Here is an 11,792-nt window from a genome sequence, read left to right as displayed (position 1 = left end):
ACAGACACCCCTCCCCCCACTAACACAAGCCACACCCCCTTAACACAGACACCCCCCCCCACTAACACAGCCACACCCCTTAACACAGACACACCCCCCACTAACACAAGCCACACCCCCTTAACACAGACACCCCCCCCACTAACACAAGCCACACCCCCTTAACACAGACACCCCCCCCCCACTAACACAAGCCACACCCCCTTAACACAGACACCCCCTTAACACAGACACCCCGCCCCCCACTAACACAAGCCACACCCCCTTACACAGACCCCGCCCCCCACTAACACAGACACACCCCCTACTAACACAGACACACCCCCCCACTAACACAAGCCACACCCCCTTAACACAGACACCGCCCCCCACTAACACAAGCCACACCCCCTTAACACAGACACACCCCCCACTAACACAAGCCACACCCCCTTAACACAGACACACCCCCCACTAACACAAGCCACACCCCCTTAACACAGACACCCCCCCCCCCCACTAACACAAGCCACACCCCCTTAACACAGACACACCCCCCACTAACACAAGCCACACCCCCTTAACACAGACACACCCCCCCACTAACACAAGCCACACCCCCTTAACACAGACACCCCCCCCCCCCCACTAACACAAGCCACACCCCCTTAACACAGACACCCCCTCCCCACTAACACAAGCCACACCCCTTAACACAGACACACCCCCCACTAACACAAGCCACACCCCCTTAACACAGACACCCCCCCCCCCCCACTAACACAAGCCACACCCCCTTAACACAGACACCTCTCCCCACAACACAAGCCACACCCCCTTAACACAGACACCCCCCCCCAACTAACACAAGCCACACCCCCTTAACACAGACACACCCCCCACTAAACACAAGCCACACCCCCTTAACACAGACACTCTCCCCACTAACACAAGCCACACCCCCTTAACACAGACACACCCCCCCACTAACACAAGCCACACCCCCTTAACACAGACACACCCCCCACTAACACAAGCCACACCCCCTTAACACAGACACCCCCCCCCCTAACCAAGCCCACCCCTAACACAAAGCCACACCCCCTTAACACAGACACACCCCCCACTAACACAAGCCACACCCCCTTAACACAGACACACACCCCCCACTAACACAAGCCACACCCCCTTAACACAGACACACCCCCCCACTAACACAAGCCACACCCCCTTAACACAGACACACCCCACCACTAACACAAGCCACACCCCCTTAACACAGACACACCCCCCACTAACACAAGCCACACCCCCTTAACACAGACACCACCCCCCCCCACTAACACAAGCCACACCCCCTTAACACAGACACCTCTCCCCACAACACAAGCCACACCCCCTTAACACAGACACCCCCCCCCCCCACTAACACAAGCCACACCCCTTAACACAGACACTCTCCCCACTAACACAAGCCACACCCCCTTAACACAGACACACCCCCCCCACTAACACAAGCCACACCCCCTTAACACAGACACACCCCCCACTAACACAAGCCACACCCCCTTAACACAGACACCCCCCCCCCACTAACACAAGCCACACCCCCTTAACACAGACACCTCTCCCCACTAACACAAGCCACCCCCTTAACACAGACACCCCCCCCACTAACACAAGCCACACCCCCTTAACACAGACACCTCTCCCACTAACACAAGCCACACCCCCTTAACACAGACACACCCCCACTAACACAAGCCACACCCCTTAACACAGACACACACCCCCACTAACACAAGCCACACCCCCTTAACACAGACACCCCCCCCCCCCCACTAACACAAGCCACACCCCCTTAACACAGACACACCCCCCACTAACACAAGCCACACCCCCTTAACACAGACACACACCCCCCACTAACACAAGCCACACCCCCTTAACACAGACACACCCCCCACTAACACAAGCCACACCCCCTTAACACAGACACACCCCCCCCACTAACACAAGCCACACCCCCTTAACACAGACACACCCCCCACTAACACAAGCCACACCCCCTTAACACAGACACCCCCCCCCCCCCCCACTAACACAAGCCACCCCCCCTTAACACAGACACCCCCCCCCCCAACTAACACAAGCCACACCCCCTTAACACAGACACACCCCCCACTAACACAAGCCACACCCCCTTAACACAGACACTCTCCCCACTAACACAAGCCACACCCCCTTAACACAGACACACCCCCCCACTAACACAAGCCACACCCCCTTAACACAGACACCCCCCCCACTAACACAAGCCACACCCCCTTAACACAGACACCCCCCCCCCACTAACACAAGCCACACCCCCTTAACACAGACACACCCCCCACTAACACAAGCCACACCCCCTTAACACAGACACACCCCCCCCACTAACACAAGCCACACCCCTTAACACAGACACACCCCCCCACTAACACAAGCCACACCCCCTTAACACAGACACACCCCACCACTAACACAAGCCACACCCCCTTAACACAGACACACCCCCCACTAACACAAGCCACACCCCCTTAACACAGACACCCCCCCCCCCACTAACACAAGCCACACCCCCTTAACACAGACACCTCTCCCCACAACACAAGCCACACCCCCTTAACACAGACCCCCCCCCCCCCCACTAACACAAGCCACACCCCCTTAACACAGACACTCTCCCCACTAACACAAGCCACACCCCCTTAACACAGACACACCCCCCCCACTAACACAAGCCACACCCCCTTAACACAGACACACCCCCCACTAACACAAGCCACACCCCCTTAACACAGACACCCCCCCCCACTAACACAAGCCACACCCCCTTAACACAGACACCTCTCCCCACTAACACAAGCCACACCCCCTTAACACAGACACCCCCCCCACTAACACAAGCCACACCCCCTTAACACAGACACCTCTCCCCACTAACACAAGCCACACCCCCTTAACACAGACACACCCCCACTAACACAAGCCACACCCCTTAACACAGACACACACCCCCACTAACACAAGCCACACCCCCTTAACACAGACACCCCCCCCCCCCCACTAACACAAGCCACACCCCCTTAACACAGACACACCCCCCACTAACACAAGCCACACCCCCTTAACACAGACACACCCCCCCCACTAACACAAGCCACACCCCCTTAACACAGACACACCCCCCACTAACACAAGCCACACCCCCTTAACACAGACACACCCCCCACTAACACAAGCCACACCCCCTTAACACAGACACACACCCCCCACTAACACAAGCCACACCCCCTTAACACAGACACACCCCCCACTAACACAAGCCACACCCCCTTAACACAGACACACCCCCCACTAACACAAGCCACACCCCCTTAACACAGACACACACCCCCCACTAACACAAGCCACGCCCCCTTAACACAGACACACCCCCCACTAACACAAGCCACACCCCCTTAACACAGACACACCCCCCACCCCCTCCTCCTCCGCCGCCACCCCAGGGCCCCACCCGGTTGGGGGCGTCGTGCCGAGCCGACGTCACCGCGCGAGTGACCCGCGGATGGAACGCGGACAAATGTAGCGAATTGCGCTTCCGACTGCCGCGCGGGCGGCTGCGAGTGGCGTTGTGCCTGCGACTGCCTCCTCCTCCTCTTCCTCCCGCCCGTGAGGACCGGGGACCATGTCGCTGTGAAGGAAGCCCCACGGGGGCAACCCCGACTGCCTGCCCGCCTGACTGCCCGGCTCCTGCTCAAGCCCCTGCGCTACCGGGCGCGCTTCGGCACGGAGCGGCCGACGTTGTGGCGAGGCCGCCCGCGACCCGCACGTCCCGGGCGACTGGAAGGCCGCTCCTCGGGATCGTCTTTGTAGCAGCAGCAGCAGCAGTGGCATCGGCAGCAGTGGCAGCATTATCGGTGGTAGTGTAATAGTGGCAGCATCAGCAGCAGTGGCATCATCAGCATCATCAGCAGTGGCATCATCGTGGTCCGCTCATAACGGCTTTGTCATCGTTAACAACAATAACAGCAGCAGAAGCAGCGTGACATCTCAACGTCAACATCGTCACAACTTATACTAATCATCGCATCGTTTGACATACCATCATCCGAGCTGAATAGGGTCATCGCAACATCATCATCATCATCACCGCGATGAGATCATAACACGGTCACGCAAATTGCACATCTCATCAACGTGAACATCGGCGTGTCGTCAATAAAGCACCATCACAACGCCTTCTGTGCAAGATCGTGACTCCCGAGCTTGAGAACAAGATCGTCTAACAGCCACGCCGTCTCCGCAACAACAAACCCAGAATCTCTCAAGATCACCATCATCATCACCGCAGCAAGACGCGATGCCGAGCTCTGCCCTCGTGGTCGCGGACATGGAGCGGGTGGTGCCAGGGGCCGTGGCCCCGTCCGACCAGCACCGGGTCGCCCTGCAGATGGCCTTCGAGAAGATCAGCCTCATGGCCCTGGGAGACACGGAGCGAGCCGTCCTCTACGGAGACGGAGGAGTCGGTGTCGGTGTCACAGACGACGGCTCGTGTGAGAGCGACCACTCCGGGGACAACGCGGGCAGCAGCAGCAGCAATGGCAACAACAACAACGGTGGTGGTGGTGGTAGTGGAGCAAGTAACGGCAACAACGGTTGTGGTTCTGGTGGTGGTGTCAACAACAACAGCAACAGCAGGAGAGGAGGCAACACCACGGAGTGTGTGTGCGTGCCCAGCTCGGAGCACGTTGCGGAAATCGTGGGCAGACAGGGTGAGTCGCTGCTGCTGCTGCTGATGCTGCTACTGCCTCGTTTCCTTTGTTAGCCACGCACCGCCTACACAACTACAAACTCTCTCTCTGTCTCTGTGTCTCTCGCATCAACAGAACAAAGAAACCTCAGCCAGACTGTTGGGTCCCCTGTGCTGTCTAGTAGGAACAACAACAACAACAGCACGTGTGCTGTTAGCGAGCGCCTATTAAACACGATTAGCAGTGGTGACACAAAGAGAGACTTGGTGGCACTGTCCTAGACAAAAGACTGCCCTCCCCCACCCCACCACCACCCACACCGCCTGCCCGTGGAGGCGCTAATTATTGGGGCTGTTGGGCAGCGTTTCGCTGCCCTGGCCAACACGTGACGGTGTTAGCGAGCGCCTATTAAGGGCGGCATGGCACACAAAGACGCGCAGACAAAGACACGTGCGGGCTAGGCGCCATGCGGGATTTTGGGGGCGTTTTGCAGTTGGCGAACATCTGTTCAGACGAGGCTGGCACAGCACACGAGGGGTGACACCCACGCACGCCTTTGTCTTCCCGGTGTTGATGTTTACGCTTTATTTTGTTGTTGTTATTTTCGTTTGTCACCGAGACGATCTATGGGTCAGTGGGGGGGGGGGACCGGGGAGTGTCTGTGAGTATCACACTCGCCACTGATGTTAGCCGTGGCCGCGAATCGAACGCATGTCGCGATTGTCTCGCAGCGCAGTGCGCTAACCACTGCGCCACCGCTCCCCCCCCCGCGACACAAAGACACTCCAACCCCCCCACTCCCTTCCTCCATCCTCCTGGCCCACCAACACCACCACCAAATCCAGCAGCTTGGACAAGGGGCCACATCGAGTGCTGTTAGCGAGCACCTATTAAGGCTGGCAGGGGTACATCTTCGGGCAGGGAGGTGTTGGGTGGCCAGGATCTGCGTTGATCTTTCTCCACTGCCAATTGTTCACGCAGCCGTTACTCGTTTGAGGTCGAGTCGACCTAGGAGAGGTCCAGTAGAGGGTCAGCTAGCACGTGTTTATTGTATCCCAAGCACGTCTCAACAAGGGCAGTTAGCGAGCACCTATTAGAGGCTGTCGCTCGGGGCTGGTGTAACCAGAAGCACCAGAGCACGTCCTCGGCTGCCTTTGTCTCCCCAGTGCTTACGTTTACACACCACACACTCATTTGCTCATTGTTAGGCCGAGCCTACCTAGGGGAGGCCCAGTACAGGTTCAGAAAATACCACTTGTGGTCTGCACGTTGTTGGTGTCCGCGGTAGGGGAGTCGAACTGTGGATTTGGGGGATTTGTCACGCGACCACTGCGCCTCGAACCACCACCACCACAACCACCACCACCAGCAGCACCACCACAACCACAAGCACCACCAGCACCATCACCAGCACCACCAGCACCAGCAGCACAGACGGGCACAAAGGAGCCTCTCCCATTGTAAGAGAGACGCGCTGTTGGCGAGCGCCTATTAAGGCCGGCGGCGTCAGACAATAGGTCTGCTGGACGAGTGTGTAACCACGCCCGTCCGTCTGGCACCCCCTTTGTCTCTCCCCCCCCCCCACCCCCCACTGCTGCGCCACGCCAGGTGCTCTTTTCGGGCCGAGTGGACCTAAGGGAGGGGGGGGGGGATGGAATTCATGGCAAGTCTCGGGGTTTAGGATCGCCACTTTGTCTGCGAGCGGGCTGGGAATCGAACCTGGCCGAGGTTCCGATTCGCAGGGTGATTGGTGCGAGCCCTGCAACACAATTCACGACTCCACTCCCTGAACCCGCCTTGACTGACGTGTGTGCGCTGGCAAAAAAACCTTTTGTTCTTTGTTAAGTTCCACAGCCGAGTTTCCGCGTGCGCGGAGGAGGAGGAGGGAGTGAGGAGGAGGAGGGAGGAGGAGGAAGGCGGAGCGCGCGCGGGTTCCTTTGTGTGCGGTGTGCGTGGTGGGTGCATCTCTCTGCGCATTGTGAGACACGCGGTAGCAGCAGCGGCAGCAGCAGCAGAAGCCTCCTCCGGGTCCCTCCTCCGCCCTTGCCCAGGCTGAGCTGTCGGGAAGGAGTTGGCCTCCTTTCCCAAGCCTTGGACGTTTACCCGAGAAACACAAAGCCGTTCACGATTTTTGCTGTTAAATTTTACAACAAGTAGGAGAGGGATGAATGTAAAAACAACACCGCCGCACTGGAATTTTTAGGAATCCATTTAGAATCGGGGAGATATGAATTCTTGACAGAATTGCCATCATCGTCATCGGCAGTCATGATCAATCGACTGCTGGATGAAGGCCTACTCCACTAGGCGTTACCACCTCTTACGGTCTGGTCATGTAATGTAATAGTCCACATAGCACCTACATTCTCCACAGCAGCCGATTATATCGCTGCATGGCAGCTCCTTTGGGCGACTTCTCCTCGGACGCATTCCATCCCTTGGCTGCCACTCCGTTATTATCCTTGACCGTCGGCATCGTCCCTCCGAGCCGTCTGTTTTGGCCCAGCCCACCAACTTTCCTCGTCACCGTTTGAATCGGAGTACGTGCTGGACCTGCGTACTTTCTCTCACCCACGTGTTCCCCTTTATACTCTCAAGGCAATTCCACGCACGCATCCCGCCGTGCTCCTTTGCGTACCTTGCACGGTCTGCCCTGTGCTCTTTGGACAATAATAAAACAGAAAATTTAACTCATTGTAGGGAATAAAACGTAACCTTCATCTCATTCATCGTGTCCTAAATGCATTTGGAAGGGTGCGTAAATATTTGTATTTGGCCTTGAGTGAAATGAATTTGGTTTGAAAAGATAGAGAATATTCCGGGTGTCCACCTGATTCAATTTCGGAGCGGCGGCGCAGTGAGTGGTTATCACGTAAACCTGTGAACTCAAGTGGTCCCGAGTTTGCTACCCGACCGTGGCTAACACCAGTGACGGATGATGTCTGAATCAGTCCTGGGCGCACCCCCCCACCCCTCTTTACCAACACTGACCATAGCGGTGAAGTAAGGGCGAACGATCCCCGTGGGTAGGCCTTCACTCAGCGGTGGATGGGCGAAGGGTTGTAAACTGTTCAAAATTTAGTTTACCTTTCTCGCTCCAAACAACGTGATTCGTTCCGAGCAAGAGCGCAAACAGGGATACGAGATAACGGCAGGGCGTCTCCAGACGAGGCTGTTGTTTCCCTGCACTCTGCCCCCCCAAGGGTGTGCGCGTGTCACTTCCCTATACAGCTTGACGCGACCACCACCCTGCTGCTGCTGCTGCTGCTGCTGCTGCACCTGGCGCAGTGACGTAGCCGTCGAGTGCGCAGGCGGTGCAACTGCCGCAGGGCCCACGCCAGAGGGGGCCTAAGGGCCGAGCTTCGGAGATGAGGAGTCAAATTCGTGACCACCGGGGCACACGCGCCATTGCTGCACGGCGTCGTTTTATTGTACGTTGTGCTCGTAAAAGAGCTGCTTAGCTCGATGGGCCTTGCCAGCTGAAGTAAAGTCTGAGTGTATTTTATAGCAGTGAATCTAATCTGAAACTTAACACACTAGCTGCATTGGGTCACTGCATCGCACGCTTTCAGATGTGCTTCTGCGGCCGTGTGGAACCGCTCTTCCTTCCGATGTTAGGAAGCCACTGGAGCTATGCCCCTTTAAATCATCTCAATGGAAACTCATTTCTTTAGAACTGCTTCTTGTGTTTAGTTTGTTGTCGTCCCCCCCTCCCCTGCACCTCCGATCACCACGGTCGGCTATATACTGTGCGAAAGAAGTTCAACATGCATACTAACAGCTGAGTCTGGGTCACTGCAACAATAACATCGCCAGTCAGAATCTATGGATTCACTTCGTTCGAGATCCGTGAAAGTGGTGATGGTGGTGGCACACCAGAGGTCATGAATGGGGTAAGCAATGGAGCAGTGGTTAGTGCACCCTGCTACCCTAGTTAGATTCCCAGCCACGGCTACCATCAGTGGCAAGTCCTATCTGAACCGCTGCTATAGTCCCCCTCCATCGACTTGGAGATCTTCATCCAGCAGTCGATTGAGAATGGGCTGTAAATCATTATTATTACTCCCGCTATCGTTAAGGTGTCTCATGTTACGTGACCTTAATGGCCTCGTCTTGCTAATGTCAAAATCCGAATCAGAATTTGTATTTAGCCTGGAGAAATCTGATCTATGAAGCGCTTTATCATCGATGCTTAGTGGTGACAGGTCACCACAATTCGCCATCGCTTCCTTGCGTCTTTCATTCCTTGCACCAGGGCCCATGTCACTGACCTGGTGGCCTGACTCCAGACAGGAGAGAGCGGGGAGTAGGTGGCCCAGGTCATGGCAGTACAGTGATGGATTCTTGAATCTATCTGTGCGGAGCTTTGAGCATTACCCCCTCGTACTCTCATGGGCTTTTTCTGGGTGCACTGGTTTTCACCCACATGAAGCAACACACTCATCAACAGAATTGGCCAAACATCCCATAGCAGGACTCTCATGAGAAAACGTCTTGAGACTCATTGCGCATTTCCTTCATAAATAAAGGACAGTCTAATTGTTATGAATAATTGATAGCAAGCTTTGCCTATGTGCTTTAGCATTATCACCAGCCATGATCGATCCACTTTTGGATGAGGGCATTGCCAAGCCATTGCCATTAAAAAATTCTGGGTCCATTTTGAAAGTCACATTTGGACTTGGCTCCCTTTAGGACATCCAGATGCAAACTTTCATAGGCCTATTTTAAACAATAAAAAGGTTAACACAAATTTACCCCAGATTTGGAGGACCTGCATTCTCCAATTTAGTTCGTTGGATATTAAATATCTTGTGTAATTTTGATTCATCAGTCTTGAAAAGCAATCTCCACACTTCCATAGGCCCCCAATTTTGGGGGTCCACAGTTCACAATTTTGGTTTTGGATTTCAAAATCAAATGTCTTCAACACCCTTCAAACTATAGTAATAGGTTTTTACCCTTTAAACTGGTACAAAACTGACACCTTTATACAAGGCATCATGTTTGCAATAACCACAACACAAGCAGTCAAAATGCAAACAAAAAGAAACAACTCTGATAATGGTAATGATATGCACTGTCCTTAAAGTTGATTGGTCCACACCCGAGACAGCTTTTTAAGAACAGTGCATATCATTACCATTATCAGAGTTGTTTCTTTTTGTTTGCATTTTGACTGCTTGTGTTGCGGTTATTGCAAACATGATGCCTTGTATAAAGGTGTCAGTTTTGTAACAGTTTAAAGGGTAAAAACCTACTACTATATTTTGCCACTGGTAAAGGAGCTCTCATAGTGTAAACCCTTCAAACTTCCAATACAAACTGTCAGAGGCCTAGATTTGAGATTTTCCACGTGTGATCGCCGAATCGACAACATTTCTCGGGCTCTTCTAGAACACCCACCGAATTGATATCGCTCGAGTCGCTCGCTCTCAAGTCGCACGCTAACGGCTGCACGCATTCGAATAACTTGCCCACCCCTCCATTCGGCAGGCTGCAAGATCAAGGCGCTGCGAGCCAAGACGAACACGTACATCAAGACGCCGGTGCGGGGCGAGGAGCCCGTGTTCGTCATCACGGGCCGCCCCGAGGACGTGTGCATGGCCAAGCAGGAGATCCTCTCGGCCGCCGAACACTTCTCCGTGCTCCGGGCCTTCCGCAACAAGCCGCCCGGCCCGGCGCTCGGCCCGGGGCCCAACCCGCAATCCCTGGCCACGGCGGCTGGGGGGGGCGCTGCCGCGGGGGGGGCGGTCGGCGCGGCGCAGCTCCAACCTCCGCCGGCCGTGCCGGGCCAGACGACGATCCAGGTGCGCGTGCCGTACCGCGTCGTGGGCCTCGTGGTGGGGCCCAAGGGCGCCACGATCCGCCGCATCCAGCAGGCGACGCACACCTACATCGTGACGCCGAGCCGCGAGCGCGAGCCCGTCTTCGAGGTGACGGGCCTGCCGCACAACGTGGAGCGCGCCCGCGAGGAGATCGAGTCGCACATCGCCGCGCGCACCGGCAGCCTCCTCGAGTTCTGCGGCGGCGCCGGCGGCGTCGACGGAGAGAGCGACTTCCACGTCAACGGCATGGACGTCGGCTTCGAGTACGGCGGCGGCGGCGGCGGCGGCGGCGGGTACCAGCCGGGCAGCCTGTGGCTCAGGCTCCCGCGCAAGCCTCTGTTCGCGGCGCCGTCGCGCAACGACAGCTCGAGCTCGCTGGGCAGCGTGTCGAGCGACTCGCGCGTCGGCGGCGCCGCGGGCTTCGGCCTGGTCGACGCGGCCGAGGGGGCGGCCGCGGCGGCGGCGGCGCTGGGGTCGCGGGCGGACGAGCCGGGGCTCTGGGCGCAGCTGGAGCGAGCGAACCCCATCGCGGCGGCGCTGGGTGGCCTCCCGCACCACCCGGGGCGCGAGCGGGCCGCCTCGGCCAGCGGCTGCGGCTCCTCCTCCTCCGCGGCGCCGTCGGCGTCGTCGGCGTCGGGCGGCGCCGAGCACCACCCTTCGGCACGGCGCGTGCGCAGCGACCCGCTGCAGGCCATGGTGGCGCACGGCCTGCCGGGCTTCCTGAGCGCCGAGTGGAGCCTGGGCCTGCTGCGCCGCGGAGGCCCCGGGGCGCCGGCGTCGCCGGGGGAGCAGCAGCAGCAGCAGCAGGGGCAGCCGCGCGAGTGCGCCGTGTGCCGGGAGAGCGCTGTGACGGCCGCCCTGGTGCCCTGCGGCCACAAGCTGTTCTGCATGGAGTGTGCCAGCGGCATCTGTCACGAGAACGATCCCAAATGCCCCGTCTGCCTCACGTCCGTCACTCAGGCCATTCGCATATTCTCGTAGGGAGCGGAGGGGGGGGGGGGTCGGGGGGGGGGGGGGTTGGGGAGGGGGTTGGGGGGGGGTCGGGGGGGGGATTGGGGGGCCCTTTTCAGGTTAGCGGGCACGGGGCAGCCCGGGCATCTAGCGCGGTGCTTGCGGACTGGGGGGCTCGGTGGGCGGGGGGGGGAGGGGGCTGCTGCCCGGCTCGTGCCGCTAAAAGGGGGGCGCCTCA

General features: G+C 57.5%; 1 protein-coding gene across 1 annotated transcript; it reads left to right on the top strand.

Annotated features, from left to right (window-relative positions):
• The first annotated feature begins 3,530 nt into the window (after window positions 1-3,530).
• LOC133354177 (RNA-binding protein MEX3B-like) lies at window positions 3,531-11,590 on the top strand. The gene is made up of 2 exons (XM_061570813.1): window positions 3,531-4,796; window positions 10,272-11,590. The coding sequence occupies exons 1-2, from the start codon at window positions 4,385-4,387 to the stop codon at window positions 11,582-11,584; spliced, it is 1,725 nt and encodes a 574-aa protein (XP_061426797.1). The 5' UTR covers window positions 3,531-4,384; the 3' UTR covers window positions 11,585-11,590.
• The last annotated feature ends 202 nt before the right edge of the window (window positions 11,591-11,792 follow it).

The sequence above is a fragment of the Lethenteron reissneri genome, chromosome 46, assembly GCF_015708825.2.
Source record: "Lethenteron reissneri isolate LAM-NWPU_2019-01 chromosome 46, ASM1570882v1, whole genome shotgun sequence".
Classification (NCBI taxonomy): domain Eukaryota; kingdom Metazoa; phylum Chordata; class Hyperoartia; order Petromyzontiformes; family Petromyzontidae; genus Lethenteron; species Lethenteron reissneri.
This window is presented reverse-complemented; position numbering and strand designations above follow the sequence as displayed.